Raw genomic sequence first — 26,197 nt, 5'->3', positions numbered from 1 at the left:
TCCATGAAATCACAGGTGCACACACGTATTTGTGCACGCACTCTCCTCCATGGGCTATTGTTACTTTCTGTCTGGCCTTTGATGCTCGACACACACTTTAATGAAAAAGGCAACCCCTATCACTGTTTTGATCTGGTTTATTGGTCGTCTTTATTTTCTTATTTGGACCGAGAGCATGAGGACTTTTGCTGATATGTGATATTTGTATGGCATCTCAGCAGCATCCAATATTTTTTCTGACCAAATACAAATGTAAAAGATATTCTGGTCGTTTGACCCATCAGATTCTCAATATTTGAAAGGTAGAGTAAGCACTTTATTAATGTATGAAAATGATCAAAACCGTACCGAGGTTGAAGAGTTTATTACTGAACTTAGAACTGAAACAAAGTTCTTGATGTGGTTGATTTTAATTAAGCTAAACTGAAATTATATTTGCTGACAATGGTAATATCGGCCAAATGATACTACATTTTTAACAATTAACCCAGTTAACCAAAGGAGTCCTTACACTGGCAGGATAAGGCTGCTCTGAGCAGGCTCTGTGTCTGCTCCAAATTTTGTGTGAAGATGCAATGCCACATAAAAGCTGTACTAAAATATGACAGCTCTGATCCACCTTAGCCCCTTGCATCTGATGCTGCTTTGGTTCTGTGTAAGTGAATTGCAACATCATTGCAGCCTTAAACTTTGTCATTATTATGACAGCGTATATATTTTAATTTATATTAAGTAAATATTTGTATGTATAATTCCATATTTCCATTTCTTGTTTCTGTATTCATAATTTCAAATAAAAAAATAAATAAATAATAATAATAATAATAATAATAATAATAATAATAAAATATAATCAAAACATTATTTCTGCAATCTAATTTCTTTGTAAATGCATTTATGCTGCCTGTGCACAGCATTAAATAATCTCTGTAAATGCAACTTTTCCTGGTATATGTGCCACCTTTCAATGTAAAGTTGACACAAATGTTCAAGATTCATGGGACCAAAAATAAAAGTTTAAGGATCTGCTTTAAAAAAATAAATAAATAAATAAATAAAATAAAATAAACATATGGTCTGAAAATTCAAGGGGATGTTATGGATCTAATAGTTATGTGATGTTTCTTGTGTTGGTTTAGGTGATGATGAGGCCAAGAGGAAGGGTCAGGTGCTAACTCTGCTAGCAGAACAGGCTTTAAACTGTCAGGATTTCAAGGCCTCCTACATTCACTGCCAGGATCTGATGGCTGCAGGTAAGACAGCACAGCTAGACTTTAAATCTCCTTCCGTTTCTTATTTTTTTCTTAAAAAAAAAAAAAAAAAAAAAAAAAAAGCTCTTCTCAAATTGTGTCACAATGGGGATTAAATACTAACCCTTGAAAAACTGAACCTTTGTTATATTTGTTGCAGAGTAACCATGTGGTATTTGTAGTAAAACTGTAGTAAACATCACCATGGTTAGATGTAGATATGATTTCTATAAAACAAGTTACGGTATTTGTTATTTAACATTATAATTGTAGCATAAACATTTTTCGAAACAATACAGCTGCTGTATAATGGTGGCCTTTTTAAAATTGGCATAAAGACCAAGAATATGAAAAATGAAATGAAGTAAATCCTTTTACCACCAATATAGCTACCATGTTGCAATAGTGTTATTTTATTGTTACTATAATAAATGGTAAACATTTTTTGTTTTTTATAAATGTGCGCATACGTTTTCATAAGGGTTCAGAGTAATTAAAAATGTAATTTAAAAAGTGTGAAGTGAAATTAGGGAATTTAAATGTATGATTTCTCATCCAGAAAAAATCATGGAAATAAACAAAAAAATTAAAAATCATTGAAAATTCATGGACTATATTGAATATATGATCACTCTGCACTTTATTAGAAACACTATGGTCCTAATAAAGTGCCAGACATGGTCTTCTTCTGTTGTAGCCCATCCGCCTCAAGGTTCGACGTGTTGTGCATTCTAAGATGCTATTCTGCTTACTACAGTTGTACAGAGTGGTTATCTGAGTTACTGTAGCCTTTCTGTCAGCTCGAACCAGTCTGGCCATTCTCCGTTGACCTCTCTCATCAACAAGGCATACCCGTCCGCAGATCTGCGTTTACTGAATGTATTTTGTTTTTGCCACTATTCAGAGTAAACTCTAGAGACTGTTGTGTGTGAATCCCTGGTGATTTCTGTAAAAGAGTAGTTACAGAAATACTCAAACCACCCTGTCTGGCACCAACAATCATGCCACGGTCGAAATGAATGAGATCACATTTTTTCCCCATTCTGATGGTTTCTGAAGCTCCTGAATGGTATCTAATTGATTTTATGTTGCCACATGATTGGCTGATTAGATAATCGCACGTGTAAATAGGTGTACATGTGCTCCTAAAAAGTGTTCTGTGAGTGTACATTTTAACAGTTATGCTCAGCTCTAAAATATTAAATAGGTTAGAAATTACTCTTTGTGATTGCCTTATATATCTATCTGGTTTGGTTTTGTTCAGCAGTGCTGGTCTGAAACTGGTGTTAGTTAGTTGTTAGTGGATTTGTGAGTTTCAGAGCCAGCTGACAAATGGGACTGGTTTTAGGCTTCAACTCTTGGGTTTTAAGGGCTTCATGTTGCAGTGTGTTAGGGGAACTTGAATTTAGGTGTGTCCAAAATTTGAGGGATCGTTTTTCAGTATGTAAAATTAGGGTTTATCTGCCTAGTTCGGCCCGGCATGCGTTAGTAGGTGTTCTTCTCTGAACTCTTAGAATGTTTCTATAGAATTCTGCATGCAGGGATTCTATAGGGTGTTTGTCCCATCTAGAGTAATCTGCCAGACAGAGTGGACCCCAAACCTCACATCCGTACAGAGCAATAGGCATAATAATACTATCAAAGATTTTACACCAAATTGTTACAGGAATGTCTATTTTTGTAAATTTGCCCTTAATAGCATAGAATGCTGTTCTAGCTCTCTCTTTTAGTGCATTCACTGCCAGACCAAAACCCCCTGAAGCACTGATTTTTAGACCGAGGTAGTCATAGTGTCACAAAAGTCCCAAGGAAGCCTCTCACTCTCTGCTCTACGGTTCAGACATCCAACGGGAGTCACGAGTCCTTCTTGCAGAAGGCCTCGCTTCATCAAGACAGTAACTATCCGATCATAACAGAAGTCCAAAACATTGACGGAACGAACTTTCTACAAAGAGCCAAAGAACCAAGCAACACAAAGAACGCAACGCAAGGAAAGTACATCTCCAGACTGTGCTGGTGTATTAGTTAAATACTATTGGTAATCCGATTGCAAATCGATGTAGACTCAAAGAAGGATAAATGGTTCTTAAGGCATTGTCACCAGACTCCATAAAGTCCATTTTCTCTGTATTGATAATTTATTTCATATTCTGTCACTAATCACCAATCTGTTTCATGTTGTATGTGTTAGATTAGTTTGTTTAGAATAGCAATAAAGTTTGTCTGTATTCAAAGATAATTTGACTGTGGTATATTTTGATAAATAATCTCATCCCTGTTTTTAAAAGATTTAACTTCAAAGCTATACCTAAATGTGTGTAATATTATTTTCAATAAACCATGAGAATAATATTACTCCAATAAGATCATTAATCATAATTCCCTTATTAAAGCTAATTCCTTAAAATAGAAATTGTGAGCGGATACAACGAGACATTGTAATATGATTTTAATGGTGGAGAATTTTATTCAGACAAATAATCTAGTTATTTGTCATTTATCTAATTTATAATGGTTGTCGAACGCATCTAATTCCATTATAAATTTCTTTACATAATAATGTAGACTAAGAACAGTTTAATTTAATTCCTAGCTCACACATACTGTTTTCCTTACATATAATGGTGGGGGTACGCGGGCACTTTAAACCATCCCGTGTACATTTATACTACCAAATTTCCTACATATATTGGTGGTCGAATGCGTCTAAGATTCGTAAACAAATTAATTAATTATTTACAAATAAATTCGCTACACACTCCACGCCCTTGAATGAAGAATTCTGTTCTTTTATTGCCAATTTTAACTCGGCACCTGTTGTCCGAATACATAGATTTGATTGTGTAGATTTGATCTCTCTCTCTCTCTCTCTCTCTCTCTCTCTCTCTCTCTTTCTATATATATATATATATATATATATATGTATATATATGTATATAAATTATCCAGTATGTCTGCAAGACTAGAAAAGTTGAGGCAATTAATTTGTCAAAATTGTGGGAACCCTGGGTCTGGTATCACTAGCTGTGTGCAGAATGTTAGCGTTATTGGGAATGATCAACTAGAACATCTTTATCATTTTAGTCAGAAACATCTCTAGTGCGAGCTGATACGTGTTTGCCGTGTGTGGTGCTGTTCAATCAATGCACCATGAGATATTGGAGAAAGACTGTTGTTGTGTGCGTGTGTGTGTGTATGCTTTAGGCTATAGATAAATGCAGGCTTGAGAACCGAGGATGTGCCAATCTCTGAATGCTATCGGCAGCAGTCTCATAGCCTTACTAACAGTGTGGAAAATAGGTTAGCCTCTCCTGTTTCAGTCCATAATTATGCAGCCTTTTATAGAGAATGAGGGAGAGAGAGGTGTTAAAGACTGCAAAGATTTAGTGAATACATGAGGCAATAAGAGCCACCGATAAAAATAAATAAAAAATACAACATAATTGCAACAGCATCTTCTAACTATGGTAGCTCAATCTGAAGCACTACATAGACTAGTGCTGAAGCAAGGGATTGTGAGATTTGCTGTTTTTGTTGTTGATGGGCAGATATAGTGCATGAGAAAACAGTCATTACATTTTAAAGACTGTCTCTTGGAAAGATTTTCAGTTTTGAAATTGAAAATGAAAACATTGTAGCCTCTCTTTTTGTTTGTACATTTGTGTTAAGAGGTTGAGGAAATGGAAACATATTTTTAGTGTCAGTTTTGTTTTAATGGTGTAATTTTTTAAAGGAATAGTGTGGCGAGCAGGGCAGGGCTGAGCGGTGTCTGGACAGAGTGAGGCCGGGAAGATAAGTGGTGAATGAGGTCCACCTGTGTGCCACACCGGTCTTACGTTCCAGTGAGGGGTGGCGGGAGTATTTAAGGAGAGGAGACTGTGGCAGACGAGAGAGAGAGAGATGCATGAAGCAGACTGTGTGTAGTGCTGAGCTGAAAAGCCAACAGAGTTTATGTGTGGCGAAGCTGAAAAGCATAACGGAGTAAGAAGCAGTGTGTTATTGTGTGTGACTGAAAGATGCAGCAAAACTCAACAAAAACATGTGCATGTACAGTATGTTACTTGGTGGCAATCATTTCCGTGTATTAATTAATGAAACAAACAGAATGTGGTAAACAGCACATCATTACTTACAGCACAGCTTTGTGAGTCCAAACACAACCTAACACGGTACATTTATATTGAAATAATTCTCACAGAGTGACTCGAGATGGCTAAAAACACTAGTTTCTGAGTGAAACGAATGTGCTTGTTGTAATTTACGAGTTGAGATTTTGGAACGTTATGACTCATGACTATTCCATCTGTATGATGCTACCTATTTCCATTATGATTGTTGTGTTCACATTTCATAAGTTTGAAATGTGAACACAACAGTGGAACTGTCACAGATGAGCGCTGTATCAAGCGTCTGTGGATGAGATGCATATAAGCACACATACAATTGGTGCAAATTGTCATTTATTCGTCATTCATATCAGCATACATCTGTAATATTATAGGCACATTTTTGGTGCGTTACATCCGCCAAACCTTAAATAGCAGCAAGTCCAAATTCCAAGCTTTTAAATGACACATATTTATAAAATGAGAAGCTTTTAATGAATTAGCTAGCAGTTCCAGGTTAAAAGATTAAAAATTATAACTTAAAAAAAAAATTAAAAAAAATGGTTTTCTGTATTCACCACAATGGGCTGTGAATTACCGGTTATTGGCGGCTCAGAAATTCAATATCAATGCATCCCTACAATTTACGAAACATTTTATTATGACGGAACAAATGAAAGATCAAATATAAAACCTGTCACAATTGAACTTCATTTATGCAGAATATTTTCATAATGTACCAAGTTAGAAGGTTCCCTGTAAAATTTTACATGAGAGAGAATTTCTTTCCTATGTTAACAAAATGGACATTGCATCTGGAAAATACCCAAATGAATCAGAATCAAATCGAATTGAGAGCTTTGATTTGATTCAAATTGGGAAATCTGTATCCATACCCAGCCCTACAAAATGAGATATTTTCAAAAATCTCTGAGCTGTTCTTTTCCATACAATGGCGGCAGATCGTGACCAGGTGCTTTCTAGCTTCTAAAAAGAAAAAATAAAATAAAAAGAATCTACTTAAACTACTATACAGTAGCTTGTGTGAGAAACAGACTAAATTTAAAGTAGATATTCACAGAAACTCTCTCTATTTCTCTCTAGGCTACAGTGATGGCTGGGATGTGTGTGCTCAGCTAGGGCAGTGTGAGACATATTCACAACTCTCTGCCCGTCAGGACCTCATGGCATTTTCTCTTACACACTGTCCTCCTAGCAGCATCCAGAACCTTCTAGCGGCTTCCAGTTCCCTTCAGACGCAGGTGCACTCCTCAAATCATTCCTGAGATATAATTATTTAAATGATTGCTGATGTTTGAGAAAACGGCCTTTAAAAATTCTAGACAATTTTTCAGACATTATCAGAACTGAAAGATTTATTTAAACATACATTAAATAATTAAGACATAAAGTTTAGGGGGAAAAATGCAGGGACACTGTTCTTGCATGTTCAGTGCACACATGTGCATATTAATATATTATATCTATGTCTACATAACATCAGTGCAGGATCAACAAGCATACTTGGAACATATCCATGTATTTTCACTTAGGCATGCACCTGCACACGCACATACCTTGGAGCTATTGCTCGTACATGAGGAGATTGCACGTCCACCAGCTAAAATACAGTGAAATTAGTTGTATCTAGGTTGCATTCTGACAGAGATGGTATTTATCATTTTAGTAATGTACTCTAGAGCTAACTAACTATGGACATTGATTAACTTTCCTGAGGTAAGTAAGGAGCACTGATTGAAGGAGGAGAGATGCTATATGCATCGCTGGCATCTAAATCACAGCTGAATAGATTTGACATACCACATTAAAAAAAATAAAAATTAAAAAAAAAAAAAAACACACACACACAAAATAAACTACATTTATAGTATTAATTCCATTGACATAATTTGAAAGCAGAGTTTTATCAAAAACAATAGAAAACCACAAATTTCATGTTTTTTCCAAAAATGGCCCATTGCAACATACAGCTTGTTTTGACAATGTGTGTCCCATATATATTTGTTGCTGGTGTGCTTTTAGTAGTTAATCTAAAAATGCATTTGCCCAGAGTTCCCCTCTCTTTAGAGTCCTTGCCTAGTTACATTGTGTGCATTTTGTGGTTGACACTGTATGCATGAGCAGACTCTAGACTTAAAATTGAACTTTTATGTTTTAATATCCCCAACCCAGCACACACTATATTACTCCCAAACACTTTTACAGTTCAAATGGTCTCTTTCCCCCACTGTGTCAGCTGATTTGGTGTCAGGCTGCTTTTAAGAAAGACCCAAAGTAGATTTACAGCCAAGATAGAATCATCCATTGAAACACTCAAAAGAAAATGTATTGAGGAATGAAATAGTAATTTAAATGTGTTTTACTGCTGTGCCAAGTATAAATACTGCCAAAACGATTAAACATTTAAGAGCAAAGAAAAGGAAGACAGCGAAAAGTATTGCACTGAGGGCTAGGAATTAAAAAGTCAATGCTTTGCTCTCCTTTCTTGTCTTAGGTTCTGTACCAAGCTGTAAATTACAAGATTGATCCATCTCAAGCCTGGAGAACAGGAACTGAGCTGTCTGAGGTAAAGAGCAGTGTTTCTACATACCCATTACAGTTTCAGGAATTAACTTTTTTTAATAATGGGCAATATTTGGGCATATTATTTATTTTTACTTTTTAAGGATGTTTTTTTTTTTTTTTCTAAGCACATTAATCACAGCATGCCATCCACTCGTGAAATACTTCAATTAATTGAAATATACCCTAAATCTTGACTGTTATTGCAGTTACCTTTTAAATCAAATCAACTTCAAATACAAAAGTAGCTGTAAATAATGCACAAGATAACACAAATAAACATTCTGCTAAAAAAAACATGCCAGTTCCAGTGTTAGATTATACAACTGTCTACTGTTTAGATTTGGATGTAATTGCTGTTTCAAGGTTTGAAGTTTTGTAGTTATAGACAGAAACACTAAAGAGATGAAAACATGTTGCTGGGAGTGTTTTGGTGAAAAATAGTCATTTGTAACATATTACATTTTAAATGAATATATACTGTAATATATTACTGAAATTATTACTTTGGACCATTGCACATTTATAATGCATTTTATATACTCACTTAGCACTTTATTAGGAAACCTGTACACCTACTTATTCATGTGATTATCTAATAAGCCAATCGTGTGGCAGCAGTGCAATGCATAAAATCATGCAGGTACAGGTCAGGAGCTTCAGTTAATGTTCACATCAACAATCAGAAGGGGACAAAAATGTATCTCAGTGATTTGGACCATGGCATGATTGTTGGTTACAGTCTCTAAAATGTACTCAGAATGATGCCAAAAACAAAAAACATCCAGTGAGCGGCAGTTTTGCGGACGGAAACGCCTTGTTGATGAGAGAGGTCAACGGAGAATGGCCAGACTGGTTTGAGCTGACAGAAAGGCTATGAAAACTCAGATAATCACTCTGTACAATTGTAGAAACAATTGTAGAATTTTCTGTAGAGTGAGCAGAAAAGCATCTTAGAATGCACAACATGACAAACCTTGAGGCGGATGGGCTACAACAGCAGAGGACCACGTCGAGCACTTTATTAGGACCAAAGTGTTATAAAGTGCTCCAATAGTGTAAATGCCTAATAAAGTGTTCAGTGAGTGTAAAGCTGGCATAGAAGTTTAAAATGTTGTTTCACTTTTTAAGATTTCCCCTTTTAAGCTTTTTTATTTATTTATTAATTTATTTTTTAATTTTTTTTATATACGACATGCTTTTTCATGAACACCTATACTTCGTTCATTGCTGTAACATGGTGAAATCTTCCCCCCTGCTCATTACATTATAGTGGGCTATAAAGCACAGCCTCTGACTGAGCTCTGAGTTCAGTGCTACCTGTAAAAAAATAAAATAAAAAAATACTCTCTGCATTTTTCATAGACGGTAAATATGATGGCTTAAGTGCCCAGCTACTTTACTCATAGCAAGAACTTGCCTCACCTCACCACAAGAAAGATGCATGAGCACATGAGTATACATTTGCGTGTGTATGTTTGTGTGAGAGTGTGGTTGGACATTTTGTTTATTCACTAAATGTGCATTTAAAACAGAATAAAGTATTAATGAGGTCAATAAGGGGAGTGTGTGCTTGCATTCGGCTCCTGTTATTTTGACATTTTCGAAAAGTTCACCTAACATTGTGGTTACATGTAAACACCCGCATTCGGTTCAGTTTTTTCATGTTTCTACAGAGAGCTGGCAATGCTTTGCTCCACTGATGGGTTCTCACTCAGGAGTCAATTTACATTTGAAGTCAGAAGTTTACATACACCTTAGCCAAATACATTTAAACTCAGTTTTTCACAATTCCTGACATTTAATCGTAGAAAACATTCCCAGTCTTATGTCAGTTAGGATCACTGTTTTAAGAATGTGAAATGTCAGAATAATAATAGAGAGAATTATTTATTTCGGCTTTCTTTTCTTTCATCACATTCCCGGTGGGTCAGAAGTTTACATACACTTTGTTAGTATTTGGTAGCATTGCCTTTAAATTATTTAACTTGGGTCAAATGTTTTGCATTGCCTTCCACAAGCTTCTCACAATAAGTTGCTGGAATTTTGGCCCATTCCTCCAGACAGAACTGGTGTAACTGAGTCAGGTTTGTAGGCCTCCTTGCTCGCACATGCTTTTTCAGTTCTGCCCACAAATTGTCTATCGGATTGAGGTCAGGGCTTTGTAATGGCCACTCCAATACCTTGACTTTGTTGTCCTTAAGCCATTTTGCCACAACTTTGGAAATATGCTTGGGGTCATTGTCCATTTGGAAGACCCATTTGCGACCAAGCTTTAACTTCCTGGCTGATGTTTTGAGATGTTGCTTCAATATATCCACATAATTTTCCTTCCTCATGATGCCACCTATTTTGTGAAGTGCACCAGTCCCTCCTGCAGCAAAGCACCCCCACAACATGATGCTGCCACCCCCATGCTTCATGGTTGGGATGGTGTTCTTCGACTTGCAAACGTCACCCTTTTTCCTCCAAACATAACTATGGTCATTATGACCAAATAGTTCAATTATTGTTTCATCAGACCAGAGGACATTTCTCCAAAAAGTAAGATATTTGTCCCCATTTGCACTTTCAAACTATAGTCTGGCTTTTTTGTGGCAGTTTTGGAGCAGTGGCTTCTTCCTTGCTGAGCAGCCTTTCAGGTAATGTCGATATAAGACTAATTTGACTGTATAGATACTTGTCTACTTGTTTCCTCCAGCATCTTCACAAGGTCCTTTGCTGTTGTTCTGGGATTGATTTGCACTTTTCGCACCAAACTACGTTTCATCTCTAGGAGACAGAATGCTTCTCCTTCCTGCGGTATGATGGCTGCATGGTCCCATGGTGTTTATACTTGCGTACTATTGTTTGTATGTATGAACGTGGTACCTTCGATTGGAAATTGCTCCCGAGGATGAACCCGACTTATGGAGGGCCACAATTTTGTTTTCTGAGGTCTTGGCTGATTTCTTTTGATTTTCCAATGGTATCAAGCAAAGAGGCAATGAGTTTGAAGGTAGGCCTTAAAATGCATCCACAAGTACACCTCCAGTTGACTTCAATTATCCAATTAGCCTATCAGAAGCTAATTGGCTAATTGCCTAAAGGCTTGACATCATTGTAGGGCTTTACTGGTTGTTGAGATCAGTGTTACTATCAGAAATAATTAATAATTATTTCTGTAGTTATTAATCAATATTTAAATTAATTAATTGGATCTAACTCATTAAAACCTCATATGGGACTCCAATAAATGTAGTGTGCTACGTTTAGGAGCAAGTTTGGTTATTAGCAATAATTAATAATTATCAAAGATAATTATTAATTATTAAAATCAATAGAACATTGAGAATCAATGTTAGCTTTTTTAAATCCTTTAAATCAACAGTTATCAAAGATAATCGTTAATTGTTAACGTCGATGAAACATTAATTAAAATTAACACTAGCTTGTTGATCATTCAAATTCAATCAAAGATAATTATCAATTATCAAAAATCAATAGAATATTAATAAGGATTAACACTGACGGGGCACCACCCTGAAATCAGGGACTAATAACCGAATATTAAAACAGTCTCAATATTAGATTGTTTTCTTAGGAAAATCGGCATCCGAAGAATATCGATTTTCGGGAAAAAAACAATGAATGAAGGTTTGAATCCGAGCACTGACATCCCGTCAGCACGACACAGGCGTATGCAAAACAAACCAAAACACTTCTCTTTGTAATATAAACAAAGTTTATTTATATAGTAATATCAATTAATAATTAATACAATGCAGTCAATAAACTTCCGACTTACAACTACAAACTAAACAGTGATATGATTAGATATGGAAATAAAAATAATCCTATAACACATAAGGTGTGTGTATCAGTGTGTGTGTGTGTGTGTCAGTGTGGTTAGTGAGAGAGAGAGAGAGAGAGAGAGAGAGAGAGAGATGATTAAGTGACAGCCCGAAAGCTGATTTCGCGATAGCTGGAGATAAAGCAGCCGTGTTCATCACTCAGAGACGTGGTTTTACGAGCGGGGCTTGTAAAAGTCCCTTGTTATTTGACTCTTTAATGGATGAACTCAGTTGCTGTCTCACCCGCGATGGCGAAAATGCACAACAGTCCAATTTGGTTGGACCACAATACAGCAAAACAAATTTGTGATAATTAATAACCCTGAGTATTAATAATTAGCTGACATGGCGGTCCGTAAACTGTACAAGAAAAAACCTTGAAACACAAGAATAGCACACTATAATATTCTATCTCTGCCCAGACGTAACCTCTTACTTGAATCGCATGAGGACACAGGTAGAATGTGTTTTCCTCCGTCCTTTAACTTTGACCCGGAGAGCAGCAAAAAGCTACGTCCGTATTCGGTGAACTAAGTCGCTGGAAGCCACTTTGGAAGCATTTCAGAATTATTTGAAGTTCTGATGATGTCATGTTTGAGGGACGTTCTGTTGTGTGCCTCATCCAATAGGAGTTGAGAGCTCGATCCTTTAGAGGGCAAGGCTTCATGGATCTGTAGTCTGTTTTGGACTCCCTTTGTTTGATTTTGGCGCGATTTTTATCAGTAAGATTTACGACTTAGAAGGAGGGGGCTTGAGGAATTTTTTTTATGACTGTTAGGCCTGCCTTTGTCTTCTATCTGAATACATGAGGCCCAACATCATTTTCTGGAAATTTCCAAGCTGCTTAAAGGCACAGTTAATTTAGTGTATGTAAACTTCTGACCCACTTGAATTATGATATAGTCAATTAAAAGTGAAACAATCTGTCTGTAAACAATTGTTGGAAAAATTACTCATGTCATGCACAAAGTAGATGTCCTAAATTACTTGCCAAAACTATAGTTTGCTAATATGAAATCTGTGGAGTGGTTAAAAAATGAGTTTTAATGACTTCAACCTAAGTGTATGTAAACTCCTGACTTCAACTGTACGTCTCTGTGCCTACATTCTCATTCATAATGCATGATGAGTTTAGCACGATAAGATGACTATAGTAGCGGTTTTGTTTTATTTTATATGATTAAATGTAAATCTCTGTCCCTGCTGGGATTTCCACTTTTTTCTTTTGGTCTTTATTCTCCCTGGTTGGTTTCTTTATTCTCCCTCATTTTCCACAAGCTTTAGGAAATTTGCATATTTGCCACCTAATTGCAACATGGTAGCTTTTATAGCCCCTGATGAATTATTTATTATAATTACATTTACAGAAAGTGTTTGGTTGTAGACCAGCATGTTGTAGCCAGAGCTTCTTTAACATGCTTTGTTCTGCGATTACAATTTTACAGAAGTGTGCATAATTGGACTTGTCTGTTAATAAAGAGTGTATAAGCAAAAAAGGTTTAGACTGTTCATGTTGATTTGGCATGTTTTGAAGTTCACTTCTGACACAAATTAAGAATTTACAGTTGAAGTCAGAAGTTTACATACACTTAGGTTGAAGTCATTAAAACTCATTTTTTAACGACTCCACAGATTTCATATTAGCAAACTATAGTTTTGGCAAGTCGTTTAGCACAACTACTTCGTGCATGACATGAGTAATTTTTCCAACAATTTTTTACAGACAGGTTGTTTAACATTTAATTGACTATATCACAATTCCAGTGGGTCAGAAATTTACAAACACTAAGTTAACTGTGACTTTAAGCAGCTTGGAAAATTCTAGAAAATTATGTCAAGCCTTTAGGCAATTAGCCAATTAGCTTTTGATAGGCTAATTGGCTAATTATAGTCAATTGGAGGTGTACCTGTGGATGTATTTTAAGGCCTACCTTCAAACTCATTGCCTCTTTGCTTGACATCATGGGAAAATCAAAAGAAATCAACCAAGACCTGGTTCATCCTTGGGAGCAATTTCCAAATGCCTGAAGGTACCACTTTCATCTGTACAAACAATAGTACGCAAATATAAACACCATGGGACCATGCAGCCATCATACAGCTCAGGAAAGAGATGCGTTCTGTCTCCTAGAGATTAATGTAGTTTGGTGCGAAAAGTGCAAATAAATTCCAGAACAACAGCAAAGGACCTTGTGAAGATGCTAGAGGAAACCGGTAGACAAGTACCTATATCCACAGTAAAAACGAGTCCTATATAAACATAACCTGAAAGACTGCTCAGCAAGGAAGAAGCCACTGCTTCAAAACCGCCATAAAAAAGCCAGACTACAGTTTGCAAGTGCACATGGAGACAAATATCTTACTTTTTGGAGTAATGCCCTCTGGTCTGATGGAACAAAAATTGAATTGTCTGGCCATAATGACCATCGTTATGTTTGGAAGAAAAAGGGTGAGGCTTGCAAGCCAAAGATCATCATCCCAACCTTGAAGCATGGGGGTGGCAGCTTCATGTTGTGGGGGTGCTTTGCTGCAGGAGGGTCTGATGCACTTCACAAAATAGATGGCATCATGAGGAAGGAAATTTTGATGATATATTGAAGACATCTCAAGACATCAGCCAGGAAGTTAAAGCTCGGTCACAAATGGTTCTTACAAATGGACAATGATCCCAAGCATACCTCCAAAATTGTGGCAAAATGGCTTAAGGACAACAAAGTCAAGGTGTTGGAGTAACCATCACAAAGCCCTGACCTCAATCCGATAGACAATTTGTGGGCAGAACTGAAAAAGCATGTGCGAGCAAGGAGGCCTACAAACCTGACTCATTTGCACCAGTTCTGTCTGGAGGAATGGGCGAAAATTCCAGCAACTTATTGTGAGAAGCTTGTGGAAGGCTATGCAAAACATCTGACCCAAGTTAAATAATTTAAAGGCAATGCTACCAAATACTTACAAAGTGTATGTAAACTTCTGACCCACTGGGAATGTGATGAAAGAAAAGAAAGCCGAAATAAATCATTCTCTCTATTATTATTCTGACATTTCATGTTTTTTAAAATAAATAAGTGATCCTAACTGACCTAAGACAGGGACTGTTTCCTACGATTAAATGTCAGAATTGTAAAAAACTGAGTTTAAATGTGTAAGGCTAAGGTTTATGTAAACTTCTGACTTCAACTGTATTTTCTCTTAAAACTGTTATCAAAGCTTAAAGTGTGAGTCGTAGACCTTTTGAATTTAATGCGGTTTGGCAGGATTAAGTATTTACCTGTAAAACACCGTACATTTTGACAAATAAATGTTTTTCCATCCCTTGCCCTAAATTCAAGTTGACCAGTTTTTTTGGCATAATGTTGATTACCATAAAAATGTATTTCGACTTGTCCCTCCTTTTCTTAAAAAAAACAAAACAAAAAAAATCTGGAATAAATTGAGACCCTTACAATGTAAGTGAATGGGGCCAGTCCGTAAACATTAAAATTATGTTTCAAAAGTATAGACACAAGACGTAAACAATATGCATGTTAACATGATTTAAGTGTGATAAAATCGCTTACTAACCTTTTCTGTGTGAAGTTATATCCAATATTACAACTTCGCCATGACAATGCAACACCATAAACCCTTATACAACTGAAAATAATACAGCCCAAATAATACATATGTTTTAACAAAATAATGAATGTAAGTGCTTTTATCAGATTATAAGTTTCACATTTCTGCCTTTTTAAACACTCCAAAAATTGTCCCCATTAGTGTTGCACCGGTCAGGAAATTTGAGGCCGATACTGATCTCCAATTTTTTTAACACTAAGATCGACCATTTGTTGTATTAGTTAACATTAGTTAATGCACTATAAACTAACATGAACTAATAATGAACAATTGTATTTATATTAACTAACATTACGATTAATAAATGCTGTAAAAATATATTGTTCATTGTTTGTACATGATACCTAATGCATTGACTAATGTTATTGAATGGAACCTTTTTATTAAGTTTTACCAAAATTACATAAAAATTGCTTTAATTGTGAATGGCTAATATTTACTTGTATTGAAAACAGTTATGAATAGTTCTGTTGTCAATATCAAAATGTCATTGTGACATACTGGCAAACAGTAAAAATCATGAGCTCATTACACAGCAGAGATACATTCAAAAATAGGAAAGATGTATCCATTACAAGCTCTAAAACTGCTCCAGTGAGAAATCATTAATATCTATGATTTGTTTGCTGTCTTTGGCATTTTGTTGTAACACAAATCACTGATTATTAAGCAAATGTGTGAAGACGTGGTGTCATTGAGGTTAAGTTGTAATTGCTGTGATTAGTGGTATTGTGACCAGCATTAATCTGATTTAAATTGAGATTCTCACAGAATAGCGCTGGGATGAGTGATTGATGAAATTTATTCGATTATTGAGAGCACCTTGAGAGCGCGCTTGTTTGATTGACATCGAGAGTGTGCATATTGAAGGGAGTAAAGCCACCTTTTCACTGCAAACAACAGACAATAGACCAGAAGTCATTAATTTCCAATGAAGAGTCACTCATGGGCTGCGTGAGGTTCCGACCGTCTCCTGATGCGACATTTTCGGAACCGATTTGAGTCTCGGCTGCATTAAAATATTTCAACTCGTGCAACTAGACCTTAAGCGACCGCCTAACCGGAAGTGATGTACTCCTGAAAACTGTCTGCGCAAAGTGAGAAATATCAATAGATTTTGTACTAAACGTTTTTCTAAACACCTGCTACTTCTGCATTTTGGACAGTTAATAATGTAGAAGTCAGAAATGAATGTTTATGTTGCAAATATCACAAAAAGCTTTTGGAATTACAGTAAACATATAATTAAATGTGTACATGTGTCATTTATTTCCGCACACGCAAAACCTACATATTTAGAATTACATCTATGAATTTCTGATTCATATTTGCTGAATTAGGGTTGTTGTTGCTGCTGTTAATTATCATAATATTAACTATAACAACAGTAATAATGATAAATAATATTATTAATAATAAATACTGGGTGAGTATTAATCCTGAATTTTATTGAATTCATCTGCTCAACAAAATCACACACAGTAATGTATTCTGAGGTAAACCTTTGGTAACTTCTTCAATTAACAAAATCCATTGCGAACAAAATGACAATTCATCAGGACTGCCACTAGGTGGAGAAATATGACAGTCGTATGCGAATGTCGGAGACACTTAAAGTTGAAAGTGACCATGATCGCTAAAACAGTCTCTATCGCTCCACACAACGTCTGATTGTCATGACTCGCGTTACATCACGTATACTCATATTTGTATTTTCATGTTTATTTGTTGTTTAATTTGTTTTTATACCCATTTGCAGTCACTTTATCCTCTCCGTGCTCACTGTGCAGTGAGTCAGAATTACTACCGTAATGACTTTAGAAATAGGCAACTTAATATTCATACATGTGTAATTCTTACACATTTTTTTACAAAACAAGCCGGCATATTTATCTGAATTACAGCATGTCTGAAAGTTGCCAACAACTCACCTTCCAAAGGCCACACTGTCATGCATCAAGTGAAAGTGCTTGTTCATTAGAGTAGCAGTATGTGTGATTCACTGCGTGCTGCAAAAAAGATCGGCCCTAAATCTAGGCCTGATCGGCCCAATCGATCAGTGCACCACTAGACCCCATTCACTACCATTGTGAGTGCCTCACGGTAACCTCAGTTTTTGCTTTTTGAAAGAAAAGGAGGGACAAGTCAGAATAATTTTTTGTGGTAATCAACATTATGCCATAAATACTGTCGATTTAAGCTCAACTTGTACTGAACCTGGGATATTCATTTAATGCATGTTTCTGGTCTTCAGTGTTGGGTAGATTACTTCTGAAATAATGTTATAGGTGAAAAATTACACAACTAAAATTGTAACCAGTAACATTATCTTTTACAATACACTTAAGAGAAATATAAAATGATTATTTTTTGGATTACATTTTGATTATTTTGATTACTCTTTTCAGCTGAAATCACTAATCCCTCTTAAGGTCTTTGCACACCAAAGGCAACGCGATTATGAGAGGCGAATAACCAACGAATGGTTTTCCCATAGAAATTGACACGAATGCTTGCCATTAGCACATTCATGCCTTTACAAAAGGTGACGCTAATCAACAAGCAATTTTATTGCAGTACGGCAGGTGGCTCAACGTAGATTTGAGCTAGTCTGCCCTCCTCCCATCACGATGAGCAGAGCTAACCACTTGACAAGTTGACAAAACATACAAAGCCAGCAAATCGAAAAAAATAAAACAGATTTCTCTGAAGTTGCAGCAGCGATGATGAGTTTGTTGTTGATTTGCTCAACGATAAAACAAACAAAAAAACAAAACAAAAAAACTTTCACAAACTATTTCGGTTTACCTGCTGGACAAATTGACTGACAGTGTTATCATGTAGTGTATACACAGTCTGAGGGGTGATTAGAAAGACTCGAGTGTAAAAAAATTATATTAAAGGTTAAAACACATCATTTGTAACAACGATTATATGCAACTGCCACGCATACTCTATATACTTGTATGTACTTTTTTTTTTAAATCACTGCATAATAATTACTGTTAATTTTGCTGTTGTTTTTTCTTCAGTTTTTATGACATTTTATGCAAATGAAATACTCATCCATGCTGCTGGTTCAGGATGTCTTCCCCTTTAGCATTTAATGTCGGTGGTCAAAACAGTTTTCTGTGCGTTAGCGCTACCATTTGCGCTGGTTCTGGTAACTGCATCGGCTCCTGACACGTGACCTAAAGCGTATATTTTATTGGTCAGGGCGAAGAAAAAAAAATGTACACACTAACCGTAAAAAAAGCTTTACTTTGTCTCTGCATTATTCGGCGCGAATGTTCGCTCCGGGTGAGAATGGCTCATTAGGAATGCATTGTTTCCCGCACCAGCCGACTCCATGACAGCTTCTTCCCCCAAGCAGTCAGACTTCTGAACTCTTGATCTCCCACGATCAAATACATCAGCACTGCACTTTATTACTCTTACTCTTATATCTCACACCAGACTGTCATAAATTATATTATTATTATATTATATTCTCTCTTAACAACTGACTATCAACCGACAGCCTGAATGTCAATACAGTACAATACTGTACATTCTATATATACTATATATACTTTTTTATATATTTTTATTTTTTAATTTTATTGAATAATGTGTATCTATATAGTGCGTATTGTATACTGTACAGTGTATGTTATTATTTGTATATTGTTGAGTGTAATTATGTGTATATCAGATGTTTAAATTGTGCTGTGTTAATTTGATGTTATTGTAAATTGGTATATGTCTCATCACTGTCACGACTGCTATATTGATCGGAACTGCACCCAAGAATTTCACACACCATTGCACTTGTGTATATGGCTGTGTGACAATAAAGTGATTTGATTTGATTTTGATTGTTTCGATTCAAAATGTTTATCGCGGTGAGAAATCGTGCCAAAAATTTGCGTTTGGTGTGTAAAGTCCTTCACTTTTTCAACCCCTCTCCTCCATCCACCTGACTCCAGGCTGCTAGGTAAAGCCAACTTTTCACAATCCATTTCATTCCTGATTAATAAAATGTTAGAAAAAGTCTTTATTCTTTTTTTTTTTTTTGAATGTGCTGTTTCACATCAGATTATGGAAGTAAAATGGGTTGTGAACAGTGTGTCATGGTGACTTTATAGAGTTAAGCACCTGTTTATTAACCATAGTGTACAGTTGAATTCTATTTACCTGTTGTGTCAGGTTTTTAGCGTTCAATCTTTACAAATACATTCCCTGAAAATTTCAGCCACCCTTATGCTTTTGATTTTATTGTGTGTTAAATCACAGCATAATGGCCCTGCTAATACATATTCTTTCAAAGCAGCTTTACTGAAAACACTGCCTTAAAACCCCAAGTGAGCAAGCCAGAGGCGACCGTAGAAAGAAAGTTTGGTTAATGCATATGTAACCTTTCTTGGTTGCCAACAGCAGGGAGGAGCTGCTATTCCTGGACCAGTGCCCGGCTCAATTAACCCCACAGACCTGCTGCACAGAACCACGGCCCGCACCATAGAGGTCCTGACCAACACTACCATGACTACCAGAGCTGTGCTGATCACCGTCAGCGACTCCCATTGGTGGAGAGAGTCCCTCAACTTACTTCGCCCACTGCACGTAAGCCCCTCCCACACACAGATGGTCCTTGCATTTTTTACACATTCACTCTATATAGTTTGAAAGTTTTTTTTATTCAGTTCACAAAAAGTAGTGGACAAATATTTATTTAAATAATCTTTTTAAGCAAGATCAACTGATGAGCTGGAACAAGTAATTTCATGGTGTGTGCGAAAAACAGGCACATCTGCTCCACCAACCTACCCTTAAATTCATCAAAATTTAATGAAAGTGTGCGCGCTGACAAAAATTGGGATGTTGGTAGAGTCCTAAATGGAGCCTTGTGGAGGCAATATAATAAAACAAATGGCATAATTAAGTCACTTCTTACTTGTGTGGACGCACCAAGCTTAAACCTTGCTTTTGGGTCACACATTCACACTGCATACATTTAAATTCGAACTAAGTTTTGGTTTGACGCGCTCAGAAGTGTAATCACGCATCTAACTCCATAATGCATTACTCATTTTCAAATCACTTGAAAGGTTCATGTATTCAGGCACACACAAATACCAGAGACAGGTGGGACAGAGCTCAACAGTGAGGCTCGTCTGCACATTGTTTTGGCAGAGTCTGTTATGCCATTAAAACCTGGCATGGTTAAAGGAACTTCTTCCTAGCTGATGTCTTTGCTGTGTCTGTTTTTTTTTTTTTTCAAAGTTCCTGTTGCTATGTCCCCATCTGCAAGATTTTCCCCTGTACTTCCTGTGAAATGGTCGATGACAAGCAGAGGCTCTGCATTTCTAATAGCCTTCCATAGTGACTATTTCTCATGGCCAAAATCAAACAGCTCTCAGTCCTTGGTAGAAAGCTCTAGCACCTTACGAACGTTTATGAGCACAGCTGAAACATTAATGGCTCCTGCATGCATGTCTGTGAATGTTTTATTAATATTCTATGAATGTTTAATGACCGTTTATGTCCTCTCAGGGACAGGGCTTGGAAAAAAGCCATACCAGCATGGCCAATGAGAACGCAGATCTAGAGAGGCAGCGGTGCAGTCCTTTCTATGAGGAGCTGTTCGATGATCCATATGTCAATATGGTAATTTTTTTCTTATATATCCTTCCTTCTGGCTCTCATCTGTTTGTATTTCTCTCTCTCTCTCTCTCTCTCTCACTGTCTTTCACATTTATTCACAGTTATTCCCATAGTTCTTTTTAAGCCTTATCTTTTTCAGGAAAAATCTCAGGTCTGCAAATAAATAAATAAATAAATAATGTAAACATGTAATTTAGAGTGTTATGTGTGTATTTACTTTTCAGACTGAAGACGTGTATTCCTCCTATGACTATGCACCTCACGAAGACTTTGCTGAAGTTTTACTGCGGACAGGCAAACTCGCCGAAACCAAAAGCGAGGGACAGAACCTCTTTCCTGCTACAGAGGGTAGTGCTCTTACAAATCTCATTATATTCTCTGTTCCAAAACAAAGTTAGCTGTCTAAGGAGGCATCATAGGCATGCTTGTAACAAAGGCTGTTCTGAAAATTAAGCAACTAAATTATGCTTCTTTAAAGGAATATTCCGTGTTCAAAACAAGTTAAGCTCAATTGACAGCATCTGTTTGCATAATGTTGAATACCACAATTTTTTATTTTATTTTGATTCGTCCGTCCTTTTCTTTAAGAAAAGCAAAAATCTATATTTTTTGGAGGGTTTAAAGACACTTAGCATTTTTTAAAAGCACGTACATTTTTTTCTGTTAAAACACATGTATAATTTGAGTTAAGTTGTTTAAATTGTAATTTTTAGTCATTTTTGGGTTTATTGACATTGCCAATGTACAACAATAAAGTTGTTAAGTTGGCTATAACTTTACATAGAAAAGGTTAGTAAGTGATTTTTAGCAAACTAAAATCATGTTAACCCTATTGTTTATGTCTTGTATTTATACTTTTTAAATAGTGAGTATTTTAACATGTACGGATTGGCCCCTATTCACTTCTATTGTAAGAGCATCACTGGAACCCAGATTTTTGCTTTTTTTTAAAGAAAAGGAGGGGCAAGTCAAAATTATTTTGTGGTAATCAATATTATAACACAAATGCTGTCGACTGAGCTTAACTTGTATTGAACCTGAAATATTTATTGGAAGGATTCTTCGTTTTAGCATTATAAGGCACCATCACATGTTTCCAGGAATGCACTGCCACAAGCTCAATAATAAATGATGGCGGATGGCGAGAAATGCCAATTATTTGTTGTTTGTTAATTCATTTTATACAGAAATGTATTGATTAAAAGTACTTATTTATAATTTAAAAAAGGGTTATTTGATCCAATACTTGTGTGTGGTTCAGTGTATTTTTGTACTGCATCTTATCTTTCAAGTCAAGTCTTCTGTGCACTTTGCACGAGAAGTGCTATGTACATTGTGTGCGTAGTTGATGCCTACGTAGAGCGTTCCAAACCAGTCATTTATGAGATTCCAGTTAATTCCACAACCAACTCTATGCAAATTCGGGAATGTAGACACTTCTAGCTATGCAAGCTCGATTTTGAAATGTGTCAGACAGCGATTCATTGCTCAACGCAAGTACGCCATATTTCCATAAGGGCCGGATTAGTGGACATTTGTCCGCTTCTGTGGTGAGTTCTCTTTTAAGTCAGCTACTGTAATTGTTAAGCAACATTAACATCAACAAGAATATTGCTGAGCAAGTGAGTTGAAGCCAATACATTTCTAGCAGCTTGCCTGAATAATAACACAACTGGTTTTATGTCACAAACTTTTGAAGGTAACTCTATCGCCCCCTAGAGTACTGAGGTATGTTACCACCACAGTAATGCTAGTAAGCACGTTAGTATATTCTGTAGTATATATTGGCCAAGTTCTCAGGTCTGCGTCATATACTTGTGGAAAGTATTTTTCTGGCCTTAGGATGCTATCTAATGAGGGTAGCACCCTATGTTAGGAGTAGGCAGCAAGGCGGCTTACTAGGTTTTGATAGAGAGCAATAGTGACTACTAAACTTTTGACAATGTCCCATTTAAGCATCTGCTCAGAGTTACGGCATCAATCGTCTTGTTAGCTGCAGTATCCTTGTTAGGAATACTGTAATCTTTCGCCCCCAGGGCAGCTTTTCAGGTACCAGCCTCTCCCACTGCCTGGACTCATCTCTTCCTGATGTATCGCCACTCGCTGGCCACATGTCCGGTAGAAAAGCGTCATATTGATTAATTAATGTGTACTCACCGCAAGCAGACAGCAGTAAATAACTCACACCCTCCCGATACAAGAGAGATAGCAGCTAGTCAAAATATCAAGGCCTCTTGCGTCAAGATGGATGAGCCGAATGAGAAAATCGATGCAGTGATGGGAGGGGTCCTGTAATTTTGGTGGAAGAATGCAAATAGAGATTCTCCCTTTACCGCTTTCTGCCGTTTTAATTCCGCCTGTGTCATTGTCGTTCACAGCCAGTGTAAAGTCACCTTCGTGTGGGAGAACGTGAGATGAAAGGGAAGTACTTGCGTTGAGCTGATAATGCTAAATTAATGACCCAAGCGTTAAAATGTGTGCTGTCTCTTCACATACTGTGAGCATCTTCACTTTTTATAAGAACAGTCGTGCATTTTTGCTCTTGTTTAGATATTGCACTCGGCTCCTCTGTAATATCCTTGCTTATGTGTGAAAGGCTTAAAGATTATGAATACAGGATATTTTCCTCATTTAGCTACCACTCAGCTACTGATATGGTCAAGTTTGTTTGGTCAATACATTCTTAACCATATTGTGGTTTTATTGTTCATCGCATTTGAGAAACTATATGAAAAATATGTTCTTAGAAGTCAGTTAACATAGATATGGACATGCAATTAAGCAATATCACATGAGCAATACTGCTGCCTTACTGAATAATAAGCATGGCTGTGATGTGGCTGCAGGTAATTCAATGCAACAGCATGATTGTAAGTGTGATATTGCGTTTATACAACAGTTCTATGAACAGAAAGTTAATTTTAAATATCATACATTTAGACTAGTGCTGTCAGTCAATTAAAATGTTTAATTCCGATTAATCTAATAATTTTTCATAGTTTATCGCAATTAATCACAGATTTTGAAAGTGCTGAAATTTTACTCTATACATTTTTTTTTCATGTCAAAATGCATTTGTTTCCTTCTAAGATAAGAAAACAAATCGAAATGTTACAATATAATGCTTTATTAACATTTTCCATTAAAGGTAGAAATGCTCTAAAATATTAACAATTCAAGTAACAAAAAAATTGGAGTTTGACTAATTGAAAGAGCTAGTCCCCACATAGGTTGCATATTCCTTGCAATGTGCATTAAATCTCTTAAACTCTCATCCTCCACAATATTATTCTGCCATTATACTCTTGCTATGTGCTTTCTTACAGCAATCGTGAAACTACATTCATTATTTGTGTCAGGGCATTCGTGCCGCTTTGAACTACATATGAAAATCACTTGCAGACAAAAACGTCTCATTCTGTGTTTTGGTGATAGTTAAGACTTGGTGTGCTTCTGTGGTAATTAAAATATGCCTTACTTAGGCTGAAAAATACTAAATTTCTCTAACAAATCCCATCTGGGCTGGTTTTGAACAACAAATAGCATTAAGAGCTCCTTACTCCATCATTTGATCACTGACACGGCTGTTGTGTGTGTTGTTCTAACAAGTGTTTATGCTGGTTTATGCTGTATTAACGATAAAAAATTAACACGTTAAACCTTTATATTAATCGTATGCGTTAACGCGTTTATTTTTACAGCTCTAATTTAGACACAAAATGGTCAGGTATTTTTTCTATTTTTGCTCTGCTAATGAAAATAATTGTATTATATGAAATAGTTCTTACTATGGAGCCTGATTTCGTTAACTGTGGCAACATTTTTGCAAAATTATATTATGTATATCCTTACACGTATTGTGGCAGTTCGGAGGTGAAATATCCACTGAGTGGCACTAAAATAGTTGCATTTTTTCCAAACAAATGAGGTTTAAGTTTAATGCTCTATCGAGTTTTAAATAAATAAAACCTACCAAAACCTGTTTATCTCTTATAAATGTAATAACTATGTAACAACAGTAGCTGAGGTCTGATGTAATGCTATTCAGTCAACATACATCACATATGGATTGAAACCTTATTAATCTGAAATGCATACTGTGCATATTTAAAGTGTCTTTTTTAGTCTCTCTCTCATATACTTTTACACTCGCACCGACACATACTAGAATAGAATAGAGCTCAAGTCTTTAAGTAATGACAGCTTCCACCTATGATCAGCACCCCCACGGTGCTAAGTGAAGCCACACCTCTCTAGTTTTCATTATAAAAGGGACTTTGAGGACATATATCTCAAAAGAAGCCATCAAACAACAGAGAACAAACTGAAAACTGTTTGGAACCTTACCGCCTTTGTCATTTCGGCACTCGCAAGACTCCCTCTGCTCCGGCTATGGTTTTGATTAGATTGTCTTGCCAAGAATTGTTTCACACACAAAATACCTTTGATACCACCACAGGCCTAGAACAGCAGAATAAAACCTCATACTGCAATGCAGGCCTGTGAGAAATGGGAAGTGATGGGCTGCCTGAAAAATTTAACTCATATCACCACCTAATCGTATTGCAGATTCTAGCTCTGCATATGTCTGCACAGCAGTAGGCCTTTGATTTTAAGAGTAGAATTTCTTATTTAGCTTTGGAAATACAGTTCCAATGTGTGTCACTACAGGCTTAAATTTAAGTTTAAATTCAGCCCTCCGGGTGTTTGTAGTCAGATCCTTATTGATCAAATTTAGCCACAATCCATGAAAAGTTTTTTCTCACTGCTGAATGAGTACACACAGACACTCTTAAGGTCATGATCACACAGCTCAAGGATAGGGATCGAAATAATCCCCAAAGACATTGCAATGTTTTGGCTCAGACGTTTTGTTTACTCATATGGTTAGAGGTGCTTACCTTTTGGATGAATTTAAAATGAGATGTTTTCTGCCTTTGGTGAGCTCTCAGAAACTTATCAGCTCTTTTTTTTTTATTTATTTTATTTTTTTTTTCAAAACTCACTTCGTATACATAGTTGTCACAAGTTGTGGTAGTGAAGATGGAGAGGCGAGAGGCGATGGTTCTGTTTGCAGGCTTTAATGAAGATGATGAAGATATGTAATAATGTGGAGTACCATAAACTAAATAAACAAACCATCACAACTATTACATAGATGAGAACT

At 36.3% G+C, this 26,197-nt stretch overlaps 1 protein-coding gene across 4 annotated transcripts in view; it reads left to right on the top strand.

Moving 5' to 3' along the window:
* Positions 1-26,197, top strand: part of LOC127410350 (NBAS subunit of NRZ tethering complex-like) — a 288,769-nt gene that overhangs the window by 122,838 nt on the left and 139,734 nt on the right. For 3 of the 4 annotated variants that reach the window (XM_051645563.1, XM_051645561.1, XM_051645559.1), the window contains 6 exons: positions 1,140-1,253; positions 6,461-6,618; positions 7,872-7,943; positions 19,804-19,989; positions 20,920-21,033; positions 21,255-21,378. In XM_051645563.1, the coding sequence (XP_051501523.1) occupies positions 1,140-1,253; positions 6,461-6,618; positions 7,872-7,943; positions 19,804-19,989; positions 20,920-21,033; positions 21,255-21,378 (768 nt within the window). The remainder of the gene's footprint in view (positions 1-1,139; positions 1,254-6,460; positions 6,619-7,871; positions 7,944-19,803; positions 19,990-20,919; positions 21,034-21,254; positions 21,379-26,197) is intronic. The other variant, XM_051645560.1, reaches the window with a different exon arrangement.

This window comes from Myxocyprinus asiaticus, chromosome 19, assembly GCF_019703515.2.
Source record: "Myxocyprinus asiaticus isolate MX2 ecotype Aquarium Trade chromosome 19, UBuf_Myxa_2, whole genome shotgun sequence".
Lineage (NCBI taxonomy): Eukaryota > Metazoa > Chordata > Actinopteri > Cypriniformes > Catostomidae > Myxocyprinus > Myxocyprinus asiaticus.
Note: the sequence above shows the minus strand (reverse complement) of the source record. Positions and strands in the feature narration are given on the sequence as shown.